Source organism: Narcine bancroftii, chromosome 9, assembly GCF_036971445.1.
Source record: "Narcine bancroftii isolate sNarBan1 chromosome 9, sNarBan1.hap1, whole genome shotgun sequence".
In the NCBI taxonomy this organism is placed as follows: Eukaryota; Metazoa; Chordata; class Chondrichthyes; order Torpediniformes; family Narcinidae; genus Narcine; species Narcine bancroftii.
In genome coordinates, this window is record NC_091477.1 from 24,158,985 (window position 1) to 24,185,318 (window position 26,334).

The following is a 26,334-nucleotide window of genomic DNA, read 5'->3' on the forward strand; positions in this document are numbered from 1 at the left end:
TGTGTGTGTGTGTGTGTGTGTGTGTGTGTGTGTGTGTGTGTGTGTGTGTGTGTGTGTGTGTGTGTGTGTGTGTGTGTGTGTGTGTGTGTGTGTGTTACACGTAACATCCATTTGCATATGTCCGTGCTCCCATAATTATTCAGTTACCATGAACAAGTCCACAGCAATTTAGAAAAAGCTATCGCTATCTATAATAAATTGTGAACTGTATACCCACACTGATCCCATTGCCTTTCTCTCTCCTCACAGCCCTGTGTTGGTCCCCACACTGATCCCACTGCCCCGCACTTTGCCCACAGCCCTGTATTTGACCCCACACTGATCCCTACTTAATAAATAAAAAGTTTACAGGTGCACTACAGTATCCCATATAGCTTTGCTAAGTAGATAATATGACATTCGTACAACGTCCACCTCACATAACGCCCAATTTTACAGAATGCGAGAACGTATCGTGGATGTTAAACATCAGTAGATAGGCAAGGCAGAGTTAAGGTCTCATGTCAATGTCCTTTCTTTGAAGTAGTTATTTTATCCACCTATAACTTTTTATTCTCTTTACAGATGCTATCTAGTCTGCTGACTGTTCCTAGGGTTTTATTTTATTTGACTGGGTGTGTTGTTTCATGTGCTAGAACATCAGCAATCTGACTGATTTGTGCATATATAGTTTTTTTTATTTATAAATATTGTGCATTTCAATATACTGTATTTTTCATTATACACGTTTTCAAACATTACAGCTGTCAGTCACACAATTCTTTTAGTGTCCGTAATTTGTAAACCAAAACAGTGCAGTACCACAGAAATATTGACCAGTCAGATGGAGGTATTCAAGAACACTGTGCAATATATCACCTTAATTCACAAAAGCCGACATACCAGAGAATCCAATGAGCTCAATAGTTAAAACCTATGTCTTGGTGGCCTTTGGATTCGGCTGATGTTTTTCAGATTTTGAATCTTTATTTTGAATGACATAGGTGATCTTGATAATCCACAGAGAAAATAAACTGGAACCGCCAAATCGGCAATACTTTTCTGTCAATAATTTGCCACTGACAAGACGCACGTTATACCTGTGGCTCAATCCAGGCTGGGCTAACTTGTTTGAAAGGAGATACTTTGGATGTCATTCCTCACCACAAATGATATTATTACAATGAGGAAAAACCACAATTTCAAACTGGCAATCAAAATAATAGGAATAGAATGGGATGTGTCATTTGAGGGACCTTTACAATTTGGGACAGGAAATGGAAAATAACCTCGAAGACCTACAAACGGTATTTGTCACAACGACATCACACAGAAATGGGTGATATTTCAAACAACACAAAATTACTCCATCTGAATGCACATTTGAAAGACAGCAGGTTTAAAAAGTGACAATAAAACTTCTCAGTTTAATAATGCACCTTATAAGCCTGACATTCTTCAGTGGGCCTTTGTAAGATTTAAGATTCCTTTGAGTTATATCCAACTGAAAGAGAGGAGGAAAATTAAAGGTATGTGTTGTCTCATCCAAGGATTAGTTCATTAATTTCTAGATTCTGCACTAATATAATAACGAGGGGCACAGACCACAAAGAGACCAAAGCATCACACATAGATCACAGCTTTCAGTACCAAACATTCAAACCATTGAAATATAAAGAATCTATTGTTCAGACACAGTGTAGGGATACTACAATAAGCCCTCAAAGGGTTTAGTTCATCCATTTAACCCAAAATTGGTAAACTGATCATCAGAGACCACCATTGTTGCAATATTTCTTGGAAGAGACAGACTTGTGCTTCAACATCCCAGCAGGGAAACAGGTATCATAAACGCAATGGAATTTTTTTTTTAAAAGTCACGTGTTACAAGAGAGCTGCACAAATCTCCAAGGGAAGAATACTATTCATCAACAGACCGTCAATCATGATCCAATTATAACATCACAAAATGAATACTGAATCTCACAGTCACACTTGGTTTGGCTAAGTCTGCTTTGCACCAAACATGTCCTGTATAATTTTCAAAGGAAGTCATTGTCAACTTCAGCAACCACTAGAGTCAGGGCATTTGAACAGTCAGTGTATGGAATGTCTGCTTAGACCCTCATTACTGACACAATGTAATCAAACCTCTCAATGTGCTTTTTGTTCTAAGATGCATAATACCTTTGCTAATTTAAGCAAGCTGGTGACATTTGCTTGTGATGCAGTGTAAGATATTTCAGAATGGAATTGTGGAGTAAATTAAAACATTTTGAGAGCACTTCCATATGAGAGCAGATAACATTTTCTCCGTGATAAATACCAACATCGTTACAATGGACAGCACGTTAACTGAAGTCTGATTCACAATCTGCACACTTAAAACATGCAGGTGTCAGAGCAGGGAGCAGGAGGGAATCCAAACCAAGAGACCGGTATGACCGGGAGCACAATTGCCCCCTCTTTATTTTCAAACAAACATTTTGCTTTTCTTTTGAGTGGCAAATCTGAAAGTTTAAAATGTGACACAGCACAAGTCCCATTTTCTCACTTTCTCAGTGTATTATGATCTTGAATTGGTGATTAAGATTGCTCATGAATTTTGATCAACAGCAAATAAATGATCAGAATTCATGCCACATCTTTCTTCATCACCATGTCCTCGTTTAGTTCAGGACTCAGTGAAAGGAATTAACACTTCCCAAAAAACAGTTGGCGATGAGAGAAGGAAGCAATCTAAAGTTCGAAGGAACATTGAGCAAGGAGGGTCCATTTGTGCTGTGGAGAGGGAAATAGCAAATAGCTGCAGGCTGGGAAGAGGGAACAACAAGGCCCCAGGGGAATCGACAAGGAGAGAAGGAATAGCAGTCCAAATTTGGCAGTTATTACACCAGGACCTGGCATGGATTCTATAGATGATATTTCCGTAGCAGTTCTAGTTGCCATGGATATTTTCGCTCTGGGAACTTGTCAGGTATTTTAATTTTTAGAAAATCTTGGATACATTTGTCTAGCTCTTCCTCAATAGTCAGTTTCTCTTTGACTTTCTTTTTGCCTGTGTTGGACTCCCTGGATCCACTGGTGAGTGTCCTCAGCAGATCACTTTTCCTGCGGAATTCACTTTGCTGCACCTGTTTTACCGGCCCTTTCTTGGCTGGACGATCCAGGGTCTGGATGTTGGATTGCCGGGTCACTGGGCCACAAATCACCGTCTCCTGTGGGGAGCTGGCCTCAGACTGGCTGTCGCAGCTCGAGGTGGACAGTTCATTGCAGGAAGTTACACTTTCTCCATCTCGTTCACTTTTATCATTACTGCAGCCACATTCACAATGTGGTGAAGGCCATCGAGAAGAGCCACCTGCAATAGAGGTCACAAATACCATGAAGAAAAAGGAAAATCAGAATTATAGTATTCACAATCCAGTTTAATTTCTGCAATAGTTCATCAAAACATACTGGGTGGTCAGGAGTAATATTAATGACTGAGGCCCTGGACTGAAGGAATAAAAAATGAAAGAGTGTCAGTACCACAAGACTGGCTGTGGTGGTGGGAGTGTGGGACTTATCTCAATAGTTCCCTGTCTCACACTGTGCTACAAAACCTATTTTCCTCAGGAACAACAAGCGATAGTTAATCCTGGCACCACATGATCTAATTTTCCTCATAATAGTCCAAAAGGAATATTAGTTACAGAAATATTTGACTTTCTGAGGTGAAAGTCACATCAGGCATGTAAGAACAAATAAAAGCAGAATGCTTGATTGAATTTGTGGAGAAAGATAAAATGGGCCTGAAACATTTATAATTGCATTTCGCTCCAGGGCAAAATATTTTTTTTTGTTTGTGCAGCAATGAAATAAAAACACAATTTCATTTCCAGGTCTTAATAGACTATTTTTCAATGCTTCTGTTTTTTTTTTCCCATTAGAGCAACAATATTTTTGTACGTTACTCAGGTAATGTTTCCCAGGTTACCTGGTGGTCCATCTACACGGGTTTCTGTTAAACATCATTGTCAATTTGTATCAAAAATAGTAGATTCAGATTTCCTTGCCTGTTTTCCCAGTCTGTATCCAATTTCATCTAACCTACAGGTAGGTAATAAACCTGAGGTAATATTCTGTGGCGATGCTCCCATCACTTTTTGCCCTAGCACTTTGAAGAAGTGGTTTATCTTCTTCAATACTTAGGATGCAAAGGGAATCATGGAAAAATTCAAATAACACCATTCCAGAGATATTTGAAATTATCAAGCAATACTTCTTCTGCACGTTTTGCTTCTACACTTGAGCAAGCTGTTAAACTTTATAGCATTGTTTAAAAAAATATTGTTCCAGATTGGTTCACCAGATGAAATGGCAATTTTAAAATTTAATGCCCAAATTGAATTTTGTATTGCCTCTAAAGTGAGCAATGTGGTCATGGTGCACAATGGTCTTGTTTTGTATCCAGCAATAAAACATCTACGGCATGAAGCAACAAGCCAAGAGAGAGTTTTAATTCAGTTGTGACTATCTAGTCATTCATATGAACATAAGAAAATGAAATAGGTGTCAGCTTGAGCCTGGTTTAATATCTATGATCCATGGCCCCAACTATACTCTTCTGTATGCAACCCCCTTTTCCCTCATAACCCCTGACTCTAGTCCAGAAATCTATCAGTCTTCAATGATTCCCTCTCCATGGCTCTCTGGGAGAATGAATTCCAAGAGCTACACTCATTTATATCTTAAATGAGCAACCCCTTATTGCAAAGTTCTGGCATCTAATTTCACCCACAATGGGTAACAGCCTCTCAGCATTTTTATATATTTCAATGAGATGACCCTTTATTTTTCTACATTCTAGACCGCAGAGGATCACCTTACTCTAGATTTGCTTGTTATATTACACACTTTCTTATTTCACTTGAACATTTTTAAAATCAAGTTACAACATTACAAGTCATGAAGAAGTTCCAAGGAAATTGGTGGGGGAATAGGATTGTTGGGATTGCTCTGCCAACCAGCATAAACCTGATAGGACAAATGGCCTCCTGTGTCTTTTGGAAATGGAAATAGCCTGAGATGATGAAAAAAAATATGATGACCTTGGATGGTAGAAGGAAGTAATTTTAATAAGAAGTACTCCTCACATAAACTTGAACATTTAAAAAACTTCAAGCTTACTGATCATCAATACTATGGCCAGGTTGTCTACTGAAATATCTGTATCATAAAGTCATGGCTGGATTGTGCTGCTCTTCAGTCAATAGTTCCTTTTATAACTTTTGTTTAACATCTCTGTGCCATTCAGCTTGTTCCTGCTACTGTGTATTGTAATGTTTAATTGAGGAATTAACTAAAATTCAGGCAGCTAAATACTGATGCTTTTGAACTCCTGCTCAACCACTGGACTCAATCACTATCAGATCTGGGTAGCTGCTCACAGCACTTATGCAGTTGACACAGCTACACTAGTTGTAGCTCTGTGGATTCATTCATGCTGGAGGCCTTGGTGTTGACTATGAAGGCTACAGGTCAAGAGTGGCAACCAGGCCTCGTGATGGGTCCAGAGGGATTTGCTAGCAGACTCTGACCAGAAGGCTCTTAACATTTCACTGCTAATCTTTGATGATTATGGATAATGTAAAGTCTTCAAAATTATTTAAAAAATAGATTTTTTAAAGAAAATTGAGGTTGATATATTTACTAGAAATACTAAAAAATGTAAGAAGTCAGCTACTAAGCTTTATACCATGATGGGCCGGTATAAGAGATATTGTAGCGGCCCGTGCATGAAGATGCAGGCCAGACCAGAAAATGGCTGACGAACATGCGGACCTGGGGGTGACACTGGCCGGCATCTTGGGTGACCTCCCGCAAGGTGGGAAGATGATGGGCTGTGGCAGGAATGCCGGCCAATCCCAGGCTGGCACTCCGATGATGCAGAGCCCTGACATCAGTGCCTGTGGCCCATATAAACGCGACGGCCAGTGCAATAAACCAGTCTCGACTGGTGCATGTGTCGTTATCCTCCACCCCTGCGTAGCGCGGATGCTACAATATAACCCTGTTCAGTTAGATAGGGTTGCTGGCTGTGATTGAACCAATTAAGTGCATTTAAGTATTTTTTTTAAAACTTAATCATAATGCTTCAATTACATTTTTTAGTATTTCTAGTATATATCAACCTCAATTTTCTTTGAAAAATCTATTTTTTAAATAATTTTGAAGACTTTACATTATCCATAATCATCAAAGATTAGCAGTGAAATGTTAAGAGCCTTCTGGTCAGAGTCTGCTAGCAAATCCCTCTGGACCCATCATGAGGCCTGGTTGCCACTCTTGACCTGTAGCCTTCATAGTCAACACCAAGGCCTCCAGCATGAATGAATCCACAGAGCTACAACTAGTGTAGCTGTGTCAACCGCATAAGTGCTGTGAGCAACTACCCAGATCAAACACAAGGCACTTTCAGGTGGCCACAATACCTGACTGTAAAGCCGCACATTGTACTCCTGTGCGGATGTCAGGTGGCCATCTGAAACTGGAGTACCCAGTCTACTTACCTAACCCTTCACCAGTAGGTGGAATATCCAGCTCGGAGTATTCCCCGTGGCAGCTGAAAGCAGCTGGGCTGATTACGTCATCAGCCATTGACTCTGGGTTTCAGTTTTTTTAAATTACGCACAGCACCAGCAGCGCAAGTCGGGCGGGCGAGGGGGGAAGCACCTGCAGCGTGGGTCGGGTGAGGAGGAGGAAACATCAGCACAGGTCGGATGGGAGGGAGACCGGCAGCGCGAGTTGGGTGAGCGGGGAGGGGGGGGGAGACCGGCAGCGCTGTAAATGATGTCAGGGCAGCATGTGCGGGACTAGGCCACAGTCCCGAGGTGCCAGCTATTGCTGGTAGATGGCTATCCATCAGCTGGCACATTCAAGTGACAGAAAGGCGTCCTCTCCACGGCCACCTGAACGTGCCAGCTGCACTCTCCCAGCCACGACTGCTGGCACATGATCTTCCCTGGAGCACCTGAAAGTGCCTACAGTCTCACCGATTTCATAAAACTAAACAAAATCACACTTCTAGAGGGAGCAGCATTTGAGGGGACCACGGATCATTATTTCATAATGCAACTGTCTTCAATCCATCTATCCTTCCAGTACAAGTCTCGAGTGGGAGTATGACAGATGAATCAAACCTTTTATGTAGCGACATAGCCTTCTGCTATAAATGGGAAAACCTTGTAGAGCATCCTATCACTATCCTTTATCCCTTTATATATGTCAGACTTCTGAAGCTTTAGCCTGCGACAGATCTCTGTACCATCTGTTGTACTACGTTAATGTGTCTCTGTCTATTGTAAGATTCTATGGTAAAAGGAAATCTCTATGGATACTGCCTGCCATTTTTCCCAATCAGAGTCATCAGGTAGAACTTTAAATATCTCCACCAACACTTCTCTACATATCTCTCAGCTTATCAATGGCAGTTTTTTCTGACTGTTCCCTATAATAAGTTTTAAAGGCTACCTATTTAACCAATCAAGGCTGCCTGTCCTTAAATTTGGCACAATCAGATGAGCATCACGTATGCAGTAGAATCCCCATTATCTGGGACCTACGGGAATCATGGATGTCAGATATGCAAATTTTCCAGTTGACTGAGGCACACTCTTACAATGCCTCGCTAAGACACCTGCAATATGAAGAGACAGTTTAAAAGACAGTACAAAATATAATTTGAAAAAAATCAGTATTGTAGTATTTAATTATTTAAAGTTCACTTTAATCAGGTAATTCCCATAACTTAGAAAATTTAAATTCGAACCCCAGTCGCTGGCACTGTAACAACGTTGCACTAGCTGTTACACCAACCATGAAACTGTCATAATTAACCCACTATCTCTCAAATTTACAGATAAAGCCTACTAATATACCTAATATGAATAAAGATAAAGATTCTTACTCGGCAGGGAGACACTATGAGAGAGTTGACTAGGCTGCGAGCAGCATTGGCCAGCATTTCATCCTGGGCGGTGCCATTTTATTCAAACACAACTTTATTGAAACTTTATTCAAACATCTGCTGCGGGCAGGGCATGACCAGAGCTCTGCTCTGGCTGAATATTTGCTCCTGTCTTCACCAAGGGGTTGTGTTGCTTTGGAGAACATCTACTTTTACAATATTAAACTTTTATTTAAACTTGAATTTAAAATGTAGTTTATTCTTAGTTATTTTTAATTTTATTTATTTCCTCTATTTTTTTTGCTGGTTGTTTGGTGTGATAGTACAGATTCTATCACCAATGTACATATGTACAGATGGTAGTGTAGGATGATTGTGATTGGCTGCGAGTGTAGCCACACCTACTGGCAGGTCTTAAAAGATTGCTCCTAGCCAGACCAGGTCATTCTGGACTGGTCGACCTACTTGTGATATGCTTCAGTCTTTTAGTTAATAAAAAGCCTTGGTTTGGATCAACAAGTCTTTGGTTCTTTCGACACGCACGAATTTGGGTTTCCAGTTGAATGAAGTGGGGATAATGGGGATTTCACTGTATTAATAGAATGTTCTTGTTCAAAAATATTTTGCCCAGTTGGAATATTTAATGTAATTTAATTAAAAAAGATTGATGCTTTTAAATTTTCATGTTAGTTAAAAATATTGAGACAGAATCAGAATTTATTATCATGAACAAGTCACAAAATTTGGTGTTTTGCGGCAGTGTTATAGTGCAAACATTCATATTAAAACCATCTTACAACAATAAATATAAAAAAATGTGCACAAAAAGTAAGGCAGTGTCTTTGGCTCATTGATTATTCAGGAATCTGATGGCAGTGGGGAAGAAGCTGTCCTTGTGCTGCTGAGTGATCGTCTTTAGGGTCCTCTACTTTTTCCTGATGGTAGCAGAGTGAAGAGGGCATGGCCTGGGTGGTGGGGGTCTTTAAGGATAGAGGCTGCTTTTTTTTTTAAAGACACTGCCTCATGTAGATGTCCTCGACGGAGTGAAGTCTGGTGCCTGTGATGTCGCAGGCCGAGTTAACAACCCTCTGGAGTTATTTTCTTGTTCTGCGATTTGGCACCTCCATACTAGACTGTGATGGAACAACCAGAATGCTCTCCACGGTACACCTGCAGAAGTTTACGAGAATCTTCGGTGATGTACCGAATCTCCTCAGACACCTCACAAATGTATAGCTGCTGGCAAGCCTACTTCATGATTGCATCAGCATGGAGGCTCCAGGACAGATTCATGGAGATGTTGACACCCAGAATTTGAAGTTCTTGCCCTTTCCACTACTGAGCCCTCGACGAGGACTGGGTTGTGCTCCCCTGACTTCCTCCTGAAGTCCATAATCATCTCCTTGGTTTTGCCAACATTCAGCGCAAGGTTGTTAGTGTGACACCAATCAATGAACTGATCTATCTCCCTCCTGTACACTTCCTCATTGCTGTTTGTGATTCTGCCAACAACTGTGGTGTCATCGGCAAATTTGTAGATAACTTTGCAATTGTCCCTGGCCACAGTCATGGGTACATAATGAGCATGCATCCTTGGGGTATGCCAATGTTAATTATCAGTGAGGAGGAGACGTTTCCAATTCGTGCTGACTATGGCCTTCCGATGAGAAAATCCAGTTGCAGAGGAGGGTACAGAGGTCTAGAGTTTGTAGCCTCAGGGAATAGTGGCTGTAGTTAAAGAGCATGCGCATGTATGAGTTGCTGTTTGAGATGATCCATAGCTGTGGAGAGCCAGAGATATTGCATCTGCTGTGGAGTGATTTTGACGATAGTCCAATTGCATTGGGTCCAGATCTTTGCTTAGGTACATGTTAATTCTGGCCATGACCAGTCTCTCAAATTATTTCATCACAGTAGAAGTTAGTGCCACGAGGCGACAGTCATTGAGGCAGCCCACTCCGCTCTTTCTTGGGCACTGGGATGATTGAAGCAAGTGGGAACGTCTGACTGTAACAATGAGAGTCAACCATGATTGATCCTTGAATATAATTTGAGAGTATCCACTTGTAGTTCAGGAAGTGCAACAGCAGTTTATGGAATTGATTCCTGCGAAGGGAAAGGTTAAGCAAACTGCACCTACATTCTCTGGAGCTTGGAAGAATGTGAGGTGATTTGATTGAAATGTACAAAATTCTTATAGTGTTTGACAAGGTGGATACAAAATGATTTTTCTGGTTTGGTATCGAGAAACAAAAGGCATTGACTCAAAATAAGTGGCAAGCTGTTCAGAACTGACATCAGTGGACTTACTTTCAGTGGTTCTCGACCTTTATCTTTCCACTCACATGCCACTTTAAGTAATCTCTATTGTCATCGGTGCTCTGTGATTAGTAAGGGATTGCTCAAGGTGGGATGAGAGTGGGAAGGTTGAGAATCATTGTTCTAGACCCAATTGTTACTGAAATGTTTTGCTTGAGAAAAATTGTCACTGGCCCATTTCCTTTGAGTTATGAAACTGTGCACATAACAAGTCAATTAGGTACAGTGCCTGCCTGTCCCACATCGGACTTGTCAGCCACAAACGAGCCTGCAGCTGACGTGGACATTACTCCTCCATAAATCTTCGTCCGCGAAGCCAAGCCAAAGAAAGAAAGAAAGAAAGAAAGATGTGAGTGGAAAGAAAAAGGTCGAGAACCACTGACATAGATGTTTTAAATCTTTTGAATTCTCTACCCAAAATGGCTGTGGAAGCACAACTGCTGAGTATATTCAAGACAGAGGACCATTAGGTTTACAAATATTAAGGGATGGAGAGATAGTGGTGGTACAGGAAAGAGATACTGAGGTGAAAGATTTGCCATAATCTTATTCAATGGTGTAGACATGAAGGACCAAATAATCTACCCCTGTTTCTTTCCATTTCTTATGAAAGGATGAAACACTCTTGTTACTGTTTATGTACCTCAGTACCTGAACAATTTCAAGTGACTGCTTTTAGGAAACAAGATTTCATTTCACAACATGAATGTTGCAGATTCTTATGAATTTTATATAAGTCACACCTGAAAGGGTCACATATGGAAGTCAATGTCACATTTGCTCTTGACTGACTCAAATATCACACCCACACAATAGCAATAAACAGGGTTCATACCTGATGGATGAGTAGTTATAAAAGCACTTCAATATGTGCAGTGTGAATAACTCCTGGCTGATGCATGTAAACTAGTTACAGCAGATCACTTTTCCCTTGAAATGTGAATTTAAGTATTTACTCCATATAATTTTTTTTTAATTGAGATATGCTAAGAGCCAAAGAAATGTAGGTGTCTATGTTCAAGGGTCACTAAAAATATTGTAGCAAAGTGCAAAATTAATCAAAAATTTGCAAGGAAAAGTAGCCTTTATAACTGGTATTTATAAAGAGGATAAGTTTTTTCTACAAGACCTGTTAGGCTGTGTTCAGTCTGGCAACTGTATTCTGGAAGCAAATAGTCCTCATAAGAATCGTTGCAGGCTGCTCATGTTTAGAATATTGTTAGGAGGGATTACCAAAACTAATTTAGATTCCTTGCAAGATGCAAGCTTTGAACCTTTGGGTTTTGAAGGAATTTAAGAGGACAGAATCTTAAAATCAATGACAAATGATATAGTTGAGATGTTAGGAAATATATTCTCACAAAAAAGGTTAAAAAAACACAGACTCTCTACTGTAAAAGGACGTTGAATGCTAGTCTCATAATTTAATGTTTGAGCTAGTTGTGAGCAAAGTATATGAAAGAATATGATGTCATGTCATTGAAATGGAGTTAAGATGTACATTAAGCACAATCTCATTGGATGGAAGACCAGACACATGGGAATAAAATACCCTACTTTTGTCAGGACATTATAACATCAGAGAAAAGGCTTTCAGCCATTTCCTATTTCAATATGACCTCAGTTTCCATTTTACATTGACTACAACTTGCCACACAGTCTCTAAAATTCCTTTCTATCAAGCAATAAACAAATATTCTAAATACCACAGATTTATAGTCATTTATGTTTGAACTAGTTGGTAGAAAAGTATATGAAAGAATATGATGTTGTGTCATCAAAATGGAGTTCAGATAAACACAATACCATTAGATTGAAGAACCAGCATGAGGGATAAAAGGACTTATTTCTGTCAGGACATTAAAACATCAGAGAAAAGCAGAGAATTTTCCATCATCTCAGACCTAAACGAATCTGAGTGACAAACTGATCACCAGAGAAAATATCCTTTCAGAATCCTCTAAAGAGTTTTGTAGGTTTCAATTAGATGACTTTTCATTTGTTTCAATCGAAGCAAATATAGGCCCAATCTTATTAGAGGAGAATTTCACATTCCAGAAATAAGTCCAGTGAGCCTTAATTGCTCTCTCTCTAAGACACCATACTTTTTCTTATGATACTCCAGATGTAGGCAGTATTGCTCATTTAAGCACATACTCTGAGGTAAAGTTTCAAATCACCATCAGCTTGTACACGAGAAGGAACCTTACACTAAACATTACAAAGCAGCAGTTCTCTGCAAACCTCCTCCACGCCCAATCTCTCCTTAAAAAGTTATCAATAAGAATTTTGAAATCCAGACCACTTTCTACATCTCGGGACCTACCTCTCAGCAAAAGCAAGCATCAGTGCTAGCAGAATATTTGATGATCTGAGGACAAGAACAAGACATCGAAGCTCATGATCTATTAAGCAGCAGTGATTTCTAATTTCCTTCAACAGGTGTACCATGGAAAGCATTCTGCTGGCTGCACCACTGTTTAATACAGAGGAACCAACTCTCAAGGCAAGAATAAACTCCAGAGTATTGTTAACTCAGCCTGCAACATCACAGGCACCAGACCTCACTCCTTCAAGGACATCTACATGAGGCAGTGTCTTAAAAAAGCAGCCTCTATCCTCAAAGACCCCCACCACCCAGGCCAGGCCCTCTTCACTCTGCTACCCTTTGGAAAAAGACATGCCCTCAGTGGCACAAGGACAGCTTCTTCCCCGCTGCCATCAGATTCCTGAATGATCAATGAACCAAAGACCCCGCCTTCCTTTTCGTGCTCTATTATTGTTATTATTTTTTATATAAGTAAGACCGTAAGATCGTTTATAATTTGCATTATTACTGATGCTGCTGCAAAAACTGAATTTCACGACTTGTTCGTGATAATAAATCCTGATCCTATCCAAGAGCAACGTAAGTCTCACTCAGAATCTCGAGTTTCTTCAACGTAAGTCTCACTCAGATTCTCGAGTTTCTTCAACGTAAGTCTCACTCAGATTCTCCAGTTTCTTCAACGTAAGTCTCACTCAGAATCTCGAGTTTCTTCAACGTAAGTCTCACTCAGATTCTCGAGTTTCTTCAACGTAAGTCTCACTCAGAATCTCCAGTTTCTTCAACGTAAGTCTCACTCAGAATCTCCAGTTTCTTCAACGTAAGTCTCACTCAGAATCTCCAGTTTCTTCAACGTAAGTCTCACTCAGAATCTCCAGTTTCTTCAACGTAAGTCTCACTCAGAATCTCCAGTTTCTTCAACGTAAGTCTCACTCAGAATCTCCAGTTTCTTCAACGTAAGTCTAACTCAGATTCTCGAGTTTCTTCAACGTAAGTCTCACTCAGAATCTCCAGTTTCTTCAACGCAAGTCTCACTCAGAATCTCGAGTTTCTTCAACGTAAGTCTCACTCAGAATCTCCAGTTTCTTCAACGTAAGTCTCACTCAGAATCTCGAGTTTCTTCAACGTAAGTCTCACTCAGAATCTCCAGTTTCTTCAACGTAAGTCTCACTCAGAATCTCCAGTTTCTTCAACGTAAGTCTCACTCAGAATCTCGAGTTTCTTCAACGTAAGTCTCACTCAGAATCTCCAGTTTCTTCAACGTAAGTCTCACTCAGAATCTCGAGTTTCTTCAACGTAAGTCTCACTCAGAATCTCGAGTTTCTTCAACGTAAGTCTCACTCAGAATCTCGAGTTTCTTCAACGTAAGTCTCACTCAGATTCTCGAATTTCTTCAACGTAAGTCTCACTCAGAATCTCCAGTTTCTTCAACGCGTCTCACTCAGAATCTCGAGTTTCTTCAACGCAAGTCTCACTCAGAATCTCCAGTTTCTTCAACGTAAGTCTCACTCAGAATCTCGAGTTTCTTCAACGTAAGTCTCACTCAGAATCTCCAGTTTCTTCAACGTAAGTCTCACTCAGAATCTCCAGTTTCTTCAACGTAAGTCTCACTCAGAATCTCCAGTTTCTTCAACGTAAGTCTCACTCAGAATCTCCAGTTTCTTCAACGTAAGTCTCACTCAGAATCTCCAGTTTCTTCAACGTAAGTCTCACTCAGAATCTCCAGTTTCTTCAACGTAAGTCTCACTCAGAATCTCGAGTTTCTTCAACGTAAGTCTCACTCAGAATCTCCAGTTTCTTCAACGTAAGTCTCACTCAGAATCTCGAGTTTCTTCAACGTAAGTCTCACTCAGAATCTCCAGTTTCTTCAACGTAAGTCTCACTCAGAATCTCCAGTTTCTTCAACGTAAGTCTCACTCAGAATCTCGAGTTTCTTCAACGTAAGTCTCACTCAGAATCTCGAGTTTCTTCAACGTAAGTCTCACTCAGAATCTCCAGTTTCTTCAACGCAAGTCTCACTCAGAATCTCCAGTTTCTTCAACGTAAGTCTCACTCAGAATCTCCAGTTTCTTCAACGTAAGTCTCACTCAGAATCTCCAGTTTCTTCAACGTAAGTCTCACTCAGAATCTCCAGTTTCTTCAACGTAAGTCTCACTCAGAATCTCCAGTTTCTTCAACGTAAGTCTCACTCAGAATCTCCAGTTTCTTCAACGTAAGTCTCACTCAGAATCTCCAGTTTCTTCAACGTAAGTCTCACTCAGAATCTCCAGTTTCTTCAACGTAAGTCTTACTCAGAATCTCCAGTTTCTTTACGAGGGGTGCATGAAAGCTCAGCAAAACTGAGAGGAGTATATCACGCCCTGAACCATCCATCCTCTGAAGAATATCTTGCTCCGCCTGTATTAGAAATTTCCAATTCTATATCAACAATCTCAGGAAGCAAAGCACGGAGGTCTATCATGAATCTTTAGCATCAATTTTTCTTAACCCCCTCCCCCCCACCCAATCTCATTTTTTTTCCCCTAACACAGCAATTTCAGACCAGCATACTTAATATTCAATGATTCTTTCAGATCTGATTAAATGTTTCTTCCTTCTCCACAGTTGAGTATTTGCGGCATTTATTTTTTGTTTTTTTTAATATAATAGATTCTCGCAGTTTATCTTGTTCCTACTTTCTGGTTTTCTTCTTCCCTTCTTTCTTGAGTAACTCTCTTTCTTTTTAAAATATTTTATTAAGTTTAATATGCAAGCATAAATACAAAATTGACAATTTTACAATAATCCATCTGTATACAAGCAAGCATACATGAAAAAATACTTCAATTGATTCTCAGTTTCTCAAGTAGCAATTAAAACATTGCCATTGTAGAAGATACATCAGGGCTTGCATTAATTGTGACGGCAGTTCACTTTGATTTTATCAACAGACAGTTAGGAAACAATGTTTCACTTAAGTATGATATACAAGCTGAAGTTTCTTTTGGAAATGGAGTATATGCAGATTAAATATGGCACAGTGACATTTGTGAGTTAATGCTTAATATAATGCCGAAGAAATCCATGCAAATTTACTGTATCACTGCATGCAGATGCTGGATTTATCTACTTATTATTCATTACTTTGATATTTTTCACTGGGCTGCCATTCATTTTCCAGCAGAGTAGATGTAAAGAGATGAAAGGTTCTGAGGTTCAACCAATCAAACGCAGGCTGCCTGGAATCTGATGACTTGTACAAAGAGAGCTGTCGCCGTTATCTATACAAGATAAAGGTTCACAATGACAATATTTATTACAAAACCAACCTTTTAAAAAAATATATAATTCAGGTTTGTCAAGTCATCATACTTCCCACATTCCCCAAGTATACCTTCATCAACTTTAAGGGACTGCGGTCAATTCATTAGGCTTTGTATCTTATTCAGAAAATGGAAAATTTTCAAACTTGTGTCAACTTAAAATTAATCTTCACTTCTGTCCATTCGTATAAAATGTACATTTGGTTAAAAAAAGTATTTTTCATATGGAAATAGTTCACAGTACTGACAAGTTTATTTTCTGATCAGTGTGATCTATAATTGCCATGGACATCAAGATGAAAAGCTGATAATATGTTCAAGAAAATGGAGCAAAACACACACTGATAAATATAGTTTTTCTATTTATCTTCTCCATTATTAACTATCATTTAGCTTCTTTCTCCTAGTTATTTCAAGAAGGGATATCAGGGATATCAGAAACTGAATGGGATCAAAGATAAATGGATCTTCTTCAGGCAACAAAAGGTGTTGTATTTTGAAGGTTACCAATTTGAGCGGTATTATTAATAATGACATTATTTTGCTTGTTGTAATAATGAAGTCTTCACAAGGGACCCAGGGCACAAATATTATTGTATCTCATGATTTCCATCTGGCGTACATGGATAGAGAAGAGTGGAAAACTCTCATACGTTCCAGCACTAAATCCCAGATCCATACAGAAATGGGAAAAGTGCTTCCAATGGCAATTAATTCAGTTAACAAAGGATGCAACTGTAAGATAATTGACTGAAAGTTTAAGCCTCCCTCAAGACACCTTCATTTAGCCTACAAATTGCTGTATTCTGAAAGAAATAATAACAAAATTGATTCAATCCTAAATTTTCGAACAATTCTTGTCTGGTATTTTTCTTACTGGTATTGTATTGAATCCAGAAAGAAATAAAAATATTTAGGCTTATGAGAAGTGGGATTAATTAGAATGATCCATCAAATTTCTGGCACAGTTAAGGAAGACGCCACAGGGACCTTTTCTCTGTGATATGATTCTATGAAATACAATTTGTGAGGGAAGAATACTGAGAAGGAGCTGTCTGCCAAAATTAAAAATGATGGTCTAATGAAATAATTTAGTAGGAATATCTTTTGTTTGGAAAGTTGATAGTTCCAGGGAAATGGAAGCATCAATGTTTCAGACACTGGCCAATGTGGCCACCCCCTTGCTCATTGCGCCTGAGGCTCCTCCTACTTGCCCCTGAATAAAGGTGACTGTGCCACAGCTCCCTCTTCAGTTCAGGGAAGTCGACCAACATGGGCTGTAGTTAATAAAAGCCTATCAGTTTCTCGACAACCTCTAGCCTTTGATCTTATTGATGGTGCATCAGTCAATTCATAGTGAAATAAATAAGTTTTCTAATGAGTGCTTCCTTTCTCATCTGATGTTCAGCAACTCAGCCCTGCTCAGGATATCTTGCTATATCTTAAAGATGATGTGCAATCATTTTTAAGACAATAATTGTCACTTTTTAAAATAAATCTTATATTTTTCAAAATATGTTAAATCTGGTATTTTCCCCAAATATAATTCTTGCACAATTAATTACTCTCATAAAATTGCTTATAAAAATAGTTTATATGAAGAAAAGACAGGAGGGTAATTCTGTTGACAAAATATATTGTGTGCAGTTTTGGTTGGTGATGGAGGCTTTTAGGAAGGTACAGAAGATTCACTTGCATGTGGCCTGAATTGCAGTGTATTAGCACTAAGGAGAGGCTGGACACACTTGGACAGTTTTTTTTTCCTGGAGAGTCAGAGATTGCGGAGCAACTGGAGAGAAGTTTATAAAATTACTAGATATCTTTCCTTAGGTATATGGTGGAACAGATAAGGTTTAAAGCAAATGCCCAGAATGTGATTTTCTTTATTACCCAGAGAGTGCTAGGTGCCTGGAACCTTCTGCCAGTGAAAATGGCAGAGCAAATACAATAACAACACTTGGAGAAATTGACTCAAATACATGAACAGCCTGAAAATAATGGGCCATGTGCTGGCAGATGGAATGGGTTAGATTGGCATCATGGTCAGCACAGACATGGTGAGCCAAAGGGCTTCTTTCTCTGCTACACTGTGCTATGTTTTATTTGCATCATTGCACATTGGACACTAGCAGGGGACTAATTAACTTTCTGAAATGTGAATTATGTTGCTAATGACCAAAGACCTTCAGCTTGGCAGGTTAATTGACGACTGTAAATTGCCCACAGTGTGATGAGCAGCAGACCCTGAGGGGAGATGATGGGAATAGGGTAGGGTGAAATGAATGTTTGATGGTTGGTGCAGATTCAGTGGGCTGTAACCCCATTTCCATGCTGCAATTCTACTTCTCTCCTTGACTTTTCTTAAAGACTTTCAAATTACAACTGGGAAAAATGATTACTTTAGCAGACTTTAGATCAGAAACCACAACCACTGAACATAACCTTGGATCTAAAAATATAGAAACTAATTAGAACATCACGTTAGACACCAATATGGTGAATCATTCTGCCAGAAAGATTAGCTACCTCTTCATGTGGAAAGCAGGACAAATGGTATGCCTGTATTGATTGAAACATGGAACATTATAAACATACCACATAAAGAGCAGAAGTGTCATCAGTTGACAACAAGATGGATTAGTTTGATTTAAGAAGGCAGTTAAGAGAATAACCTTAGACATTTATTTACAAGTCAGAATGAATCAGGTGCAATGCTTGTGGAATTGCAACAACAATGCGCATTAGCGGACAGTGTAAGTGGAGGTTGCCTGCCCCTGTCATATCTATCAGAGCCAGAGCTCTTTAAAGGAGGGTGCAGCTGCCATTAATAAAATTAATCAGCAAATACAGCAGTGACCCTCCAAGTAATTCAAGTTCCTAATTAAAGATGTGTGTTTTCCTGGTTGGTCTGAACGCTAATGTTAACATTGCCAGAGAGCTGTTGCCTTGTGCTCCAGTAGCTCATTCTCTCTGCGCTGCCTTCTGGTTGAGAAATGGCCTAATTGCTATCGCTGAAAAATAATGGTGAAATAGTTCCACAGCCCAGGTAGGGAGATGATACAAGAATTTTATGAATACCTATAAAGACTAAGGAGTTGCACTGTTGAATATATTATCCTAATGCTTGTCTTTTCCTTGCATTCAAAGCTTTAAGATTTTCAGGAAGAGGAATCAAATAAAAGATTTCTATTTTGTGGATTAAATTAATGTAAAAATATTGAAAATTAAAAAGAATCACTTAATAAATTCAAAATCAGTCATTTGTAATCTTAATTATTTGCTTAAACAACAAGTAGTTAATTAACAAAAAGAGAATTGATTCTCCACTGCAGTCTCCCTTAGAATTATAAATCATTGTTACGTTTATCCTTCACACCATTGGGAGAAAACATTAGTTCATTAACGATACAAGAAACATGGACACTAGCTTAAGAAACAGAAAATAAACTCAACAATAAAGTCAGTATACGGGGTTGCTCTTGAATACTGTTTGCAATTATGATTCTGTAACACTGATGGCTGTTATGATAAGAATCAACAAATTATGCCGACCTTGTTGACTTTTGGAGAAACGTCACAGGAGGTTGAGCATAGTTGGTTTAACCTTCAAATTCAGAATGCCTTAATACTTCAATCAGGCTTACACGGAGCTTCTGTCCTTATCTTTGTTGCCACCTGGCACCAAATGCAAGGTCTCAGTTGGGTGATGTCCATTTAGCATTCCTGTTGAATGTCTATATATTTTATACGCTCTGATGAATCACAGGAAACTATTGCCAAAAAATAATAATTTTTTGAAATAGAAGTATCATTTTTTTTGTCTATACGACAACCTCTTATACAAGAGATTAATTTAGCCAATTCCAATGGGTGTATTCAGTGTTAGAGCAGATTGGGACTGACATTTGATATCATTCTGCAGTCCACCATTATTATGGATCCAATCTTAGTACAAAGGCAGATATCCAATTGGGTAGTGTGGGGCAGGAAGGAGGAAGATGAGAAAATGCTTGTATGTAAGCTGGAATTTTTTAAAAATAGCAAACGTTATACTCAATTTGGATTGGATTTCATCATTACTTTTTCTTGTTGTGTTTTGATTCCCCAAAGAGACGCACGTCCACTCCGGTCCGCCACTGAAAGGACAGTGGAGAAACTAAATGGAATTTGGAGTGGGGGGGGAGGATTCACAAAAGAAAAGCAAGAGTGGCATCTGGTTCCTGCTGCAGGGTCAAGTAAGAGAGAGATCATTTTCCTACTAATGCAAAGCTGAAAGCTGAGCTCTTAAGAAGTTGCGATTGGAGTTAAATGAACTGGTAAGCAAATTCAACAGTGTTGCAAGTTTCGAGTACTAACCAGTACATTTGTTGAAATGCAGACATCCTGTCATTTAAACCATATTGTCCCCATCCCCTTTAATCTTCTCCTTCCATCACCTCCATTAGCACAGTCTGATTGGATTATAAAATTATCGTTTTACTCAAATGTTTGAGAAATTCACCAAGTCCAGCAGCATTCTTTATGTAGCAATGATAAAGGTACATAGCCAATGTTTCAGGCACGTACCACTCATTAAGGTATGAGCAAAAAAGCTGTCGGTCAAATGAATAAAATGGTGGGGGGGGGGAGGGGGAGGAGCACAGGGAGAAAGGCGAAAGGTAATAGTTGGCTATGGGTGGGAAGGGCACAAGAGAAAACAGCTGAGAAGTGAGGGGAAGCTCACTGCTCCTCCCTGCACCATTTTATTCAAATGCCTGTCTGCTTTTTGCCCCTACCTTGATGAGGGGCTCAGGTCCAAAATGTTTGTTAGGTATCTTGATCTTTGCTACATTAGCGACCTAAGGTTATGCAGCATTTTTGTGTAAACAACAATCATAGTGTTTGCAGATTTTCTTGTTTAACTATTAAATTATCTTGATGTCCTAGCTCACATTTATCTCTCAAACAAAGAGATTAAACTATTTTCCCCAGTTGCTGATTCTGTGCCCTTGATATCTACAAATTATCTGTTGTGTGTGCCTCCATCACCACTTCAAAAATAATTTGTTGCAAACAGCTGTGGGATACCCCGATGATATTAAATATGCAATGCAAGTCCATTATTGTTTTCACAATAGGCACTTCACAGAACAAAGACCACCATTCATGCAAAGAGCTCACAACACAAAGTATCAGGTATTGTTTATTTATCGCAATTAAGACCATACAGCATTAAAACCGAAATAGTATTTCCCCAAAAGAACCAGTGAAATACTATTACACCAAGTGCCAAATCAACAATAATCAATACACTAATTCTCTGCATACTATTTCTGCATTTCTATTAGCAGTTGTGTACAGATTACCTAACACATTAAAGAGTGGTGCTCATTTGCTTCTATCTGCAATTATATTCAATAGCTAACACTATCTACTTATAAACAAATAGCTCTGACTAATTGCACATGCAAGAAATTGTTAATAAAAATGATACGACTCACTTGACAATAACTGTGGTGCAAATTACAAGTGAGCTGTTGCGCAGAGCTTTCTTTGCTAATATAAAATAAGCCACTTTAATTTTAGGTATCAGAATGAAACAGCAAGGAAAAGCTCTTAAATTCATCCAAATTGGTGATGAAAGTTAGCAATGTTAAGGCCTGGAAACAACTTTAGAGTTTGCCTTAAGGTGAGGTTAAAAAAACAGTCCAATCCATTGAAGAACTTGCAAGTTGCAATGTTTTGACAGTCAAGCTTCATTTAGATTTCACTGTCAGTCTGTTCACACATTTCCCTGTTGATGAGCAGCCTGTCTGACTTGAAGAGCCTCACAAGATCTCAAGTCCTTTCAAGAATGGATGTGGCTCTAAAAATGAGACCTCATTGAGCACTCTGATGGGATTTCTGGGAATAAAAACCACATTGCCTGCAAAATTGCCTTGATTCTTTAATATAGTGCTGGAAACAGCAGAAGAACAAGCAATTATACAGACATATAGCACAGTAACAGGCCATTTCAGCCCATGAGTCCATGCTGCCCAATTTATACTCCATTAACCTACACCCCTGGTACCTTTTGAATGGTGGGAGGAAACCAGGGCCCCCGGAGAAAACCCAAGCAGACATGGGGAGAATGTACAAACTCTTTACAGACAGCACGGGACTCTAACCCTGGTCCAAAACCAATAACTGGTGCTGTCAAGGTGTTACACTAACTGCTACACCAATTGTGCCGCATCCAGGTAAGTTCAGTTCCTCTCTAATGACATTGGGATACTTGAAAAAAAAACCTGAAGGGAGACGAGAGAGCGCCATCAGAAGATTTCAGTGGACTCAGCTTCCATCGAGGACACAGGTGGTGCTAGCCTGGATAAGATGGCTATTTCCTTATCACTGTTTCTGATATTAGTCCACAGGGCCCAGAATCTTTAACTCTTGCCTGGTAGCAACTACAAAAAAATTCACTCCTTGATGTCTGCATTACCATTTTACTAAGGACCATTTCCCTGTTTATTATCACTGACCCCTCTTCTGGCTCACATCTTCTCAGCTCACACACACACACACACACACATTACCCCAGTCCTTTCGAACGAACGCACACAAATCGTTTTGTGAAAAGAAATGTGTCATGGAAAGAGAGGACCAGCATGTGAAAGAGGCTTAAGGTTCTCAAACCCTGTGAAGGCCAAAATAAAATCCTTAAATGAAGAAGTTTAAGGGATAAGACCATATTAGGGTATATGAAGTTTTTGCACTGCTGCTTTAGTTGGTGGTTTAATGACAAAAGAACTTACATCTTACTATTATAATTTTTAAATTCGATCAGTTGAAGGATGCTTTCTAAAAGCTTTGTCTAATAAATCCAACATTCCAAAATCATGCGTTAAATTTATGGCTAGAGTAAAATTGCTGTCATCTACATCATGGAAAGTGACTGTTTCCAGTCCCAAGCCACCCACCTCCTGGACTGTATTTCCATTCACCACAATTCATGAGCACTGATTCATAATATGCAGACCCTTTAGCTTAGAGACCTGGATGCTAATTCCATTTTTTTCTGTATCAAATGGAAGGGATAGAATTAATGGTGATAATTGCTTAAGGGAATTATCTACCTTGCAAACACATCCTGCAGAGTTTACAGGGACCAAGTTGGATAGGGGTTGAAATCATGAGCTGTGAGCACGAATAGGATTAAATACGGGTGTTTGACTTGATAAGAGGAAGGACAGAAACTGTATTGCTATTCGATTCCTGCACCCCCGGTTATCCTCCACATCATGCAAACTTCTGAAGGAATTCAGTATAGATCAAGCAGCATCTGTGGGGGGAAATTAATTGTCATCTACATCGATCGTGATGCAGGGTTTCAACCTGAAACGTCACCAGTCCCATTCTCACCACAGATGCTGCTCAATCCATTGCATTCTTCTTGGGACAGGGTTACCTTATAGAGGGAATAATTCCCTACTGATTTCTAGAAATCTCTCTCCCATGACTGTTCAAAGTAAAGAAAGGAATGTCCAGATTTTTGAAAAAAAATCTGCAACTGCTGGAAATATGATACAAAAACAGAAGTCTGGATACACCAGCAGATCAGTCATCATCCAGTGGAAAGAAAAGCCAAGTTAGCATTTCAGCTTTGTTAGAATTGATCTGCTCAGTTGCTGCCGACCTGATGAGTGTTCCAACATTTTCTTTTGTGTTTCAGAATTGAGGAGGCAGTATGAACAAAAGTTGAAGATTGGAATGTATCAAATGGCAATTTTTTGCCTGGAATAACACCAAAAAGAAAATGCTAACAAATTGCTGGAGAAATGGGTTTAATTTTGTTCTGATCCCTAGGAAAATCATTGGTTATGACACGTAGTGAGAACAGAACTTAATCTTGTATTTATTTCAAGTTTAAACAGAAGCAGACTACGTGTCAAGAGGAGTCAAGGACATCTGCTCTAAATTACTTAGTCCTAATGACTGAGCACTTCTTCCAATCAAGTTCATGAACTGCATGTGCACCCATATGGTTGTCATTGATGTGAAAGAAGAGAATTAGGAATGTTCATGATAGTACACTGGATCCTGGTAATTAATTAAAGACCTACAATATTTGGTAGTTTGATCAAGTAAACTTCTGTGCCAATTTTCTAGAACAAAGCAAATCTTTTCTTTTTGTTTTTTTTTAATTTACAGCACCGTAGAAGCCAATTCCGCCATTTAAACCTGTGCTGCTCAATTGCACCCAAGTTAACCGACAACCCCATAAGTTTGAAGGTGGGAACACCTGAGGAAACCCACACAGTCAGTGGTAGAACAAACAAACTCCTTACAGATAGTGCCAAATTTGAACTGTTATAGAGTCATGTTACCTGCTAGACCACAGATTCAACAGAAGAGTGATGCAAGAATAAATTTAAAACCTGGAAAGGAGTGGATAGAAAATAAGCAAGGCACAATGTACAAGAAAAAAATAATTAATTGATGCATACAATCTTAATGTTCACTTTATGTCAATAAATTTACAGACATTCCTAAGCAATGAATAAACAGTTGTAATCTGCAAGATTTTTAACAGCTTGCCATTACTTTATAATATACTAAATTTATCCTTAACAATGTTTTTTGAACAAGATTACCCATCACATTGTACCATAAAATTATATGCATTATGTTCAAATTAAGCACTCCATCAGTAAGGAGATATAATTTTCTCAACATGCATTCAAGTTGCCATTAGTTTAATGTCTTTTGGATTGTTGATGTTGGGTCTTTAATTTAAATACAGATGAAAAGCCAAGAATAAGCAAGATAAAGTTAGGCATTATTTATTCTATCCTGAAATATAATCAAAACATTGATTAATCTGACAAAAATTTCTACAAAGTTCTTACCTTCCTTTGCCATAGAATAATTTCAACAGTTAAGCAACTAATAGGAAATTTAATGGCCAAAAACTTCCATTGCTTTTCCTTTTACCAAAGTGTATATGGTGCATTCCAGATTGGTGTGACTTGCTTCCTATAGATTCAGCATTATAAGTAGATTTCCCTAAAATTAGTTTCACTTGGATAAAGGAATATAAGGGGGTGGGGGGTGAAAAGGATCAATAGCAGTATTCTTGGTGGCAACCATTGTACATATTGAAAGACGACAGGAAAATAACTCTTCCAGGAAGCACCTAACTTCTTTGTTGCCTCCTCTTTCCAGTCTGCTCTCCTGCCTCCAGTAACATAGCAATACCCCCTCAGACTTGCATGCTGTTTAAACTGGCAATAACCAGTTTAACAACCAGGCAGCCATGATATTAATGACCGTAAAACTTTTGGCATAAAGTAAAGGCAACTTTTTCTTTGGAACTTATTTGAAGACATTAAAGAGGAACTCTATTAGAAGAGTTTAAAAAAATGACAAAAGTGTGTATAAGATCAGCATGAAGAATATCTCCAAGGATGTTGAGTTGACAGTAGATTCCCAGTCTTGTTATATTTTCAGTCAATTGGCTGCTGAGATAATCCCAAAAAGAAATTTAAAATGGAGACATTGAAAATAAGATGAATACTGTGCAATAAAAGGGAATTTTATTTTTCAGTTTTATTTAATTATCAACTTCACATGTTCTTGAATCAGTTCTCATCTGAAGTAACTACTTCTGCAAGGTTTTTAAACTGATAACAAGGCAGACAAGAAGGTATCAAAATAATGTGTGGGAGATTATTTAAATCTTATAGGTAAAGCAGAGAAAATTTCTTGCTGTTTAGGACACGGATTTCATGTACAGCCAACACTGGGTATTAGCAAAGATTATTGTGTCAAGATTTGGCAAGCCTACCACAAATTCAGATCTGCTTGAAGAATGGCATCATCAACAGAATATTCTACATTCCACAGACTGCATGTCTCACACACGCAAAAACAAACTGAAGTTCAGATACTGATAAAAGCAATTCACCCGAAACTAGTTCTGGGCCAATCTCTTTAATCTGGGGTAATTCTATTGATGATATTTATTCTAAGCAAGGACTAAGGCATTTGTTTCATGTCTAAAAGATAACAGAAAATCCACTTCATGCAATATGTAATCTGTCCATTTCAGTTTCTTTACCATGTTAAAATCCAAGAAACCAGTTCTATTTTGTCAAAAATTATTGCCAATAGTCAAATCTGAGGTGGTTCTTGGAGTTGGTGAGTACCTCAACCTCACTTCTTCAACCCATTCACTATCTCCATCACATCTGTTTCCAAGATGGTCTTCCAGTCCAGATCTTCTGAAATGTTCACCTTTTTCCATAAGAATATAGCTTCCCCTCCACCACCATCAACTCAACGCTCATTCGCATCTCCTCCATTTTCTGCTCATCTGGCCCTGGCCTCCTCTGCCCCCAGATGCCACAGGCGGAGGATTACTCTGGTCATTACCTACCTCCATATTAGCCTCCACATCCAACACATTATCCTCTATAATTTCTACCGCCTAAAAC

General features: G+C 38.9%; 1 protein-coding gene and 1 long non-coding RNA gene across 2 annotated transcripts in view; one reads left to right on the top strand and one right to left on the bottom strand.

Annotated features, from left to right (window-relative positions):
• Positions 1-678: 678 nt before the first annotated feature.
• The window catches only part of LOC138743527 (BTB/POZ domain-containing protein KCTD16-like), a 41,049-nt gene continuing 15,393 nt past the window's right edge, over positions 679-26,334 (bottom strand). The window contains exon 3 of the mRNA XM_069899020.1: positions 679-3,340. Within this exon, the coding sequence (XP_069755121.1) occupies positions 2,892-3,340 (449 nt within the window). The 3' untranslated portion in view covers positions 679-2,891. The remainder of the gene's footprint in view (positions 3,341-26,334) is intronic.
• Positions 18,830-24,332, top strand: LOC138743311 (uncharacterized). The gene is made up of 4 exons (XR_011344808.1): positions 18,830-18,923; positions 19,988-20,193; positions 23,571-23,941; positions 24,050-24,332. It is a non-coding gene; the product is annotated as an uncharacterized lncRNA (long non-coding RNA).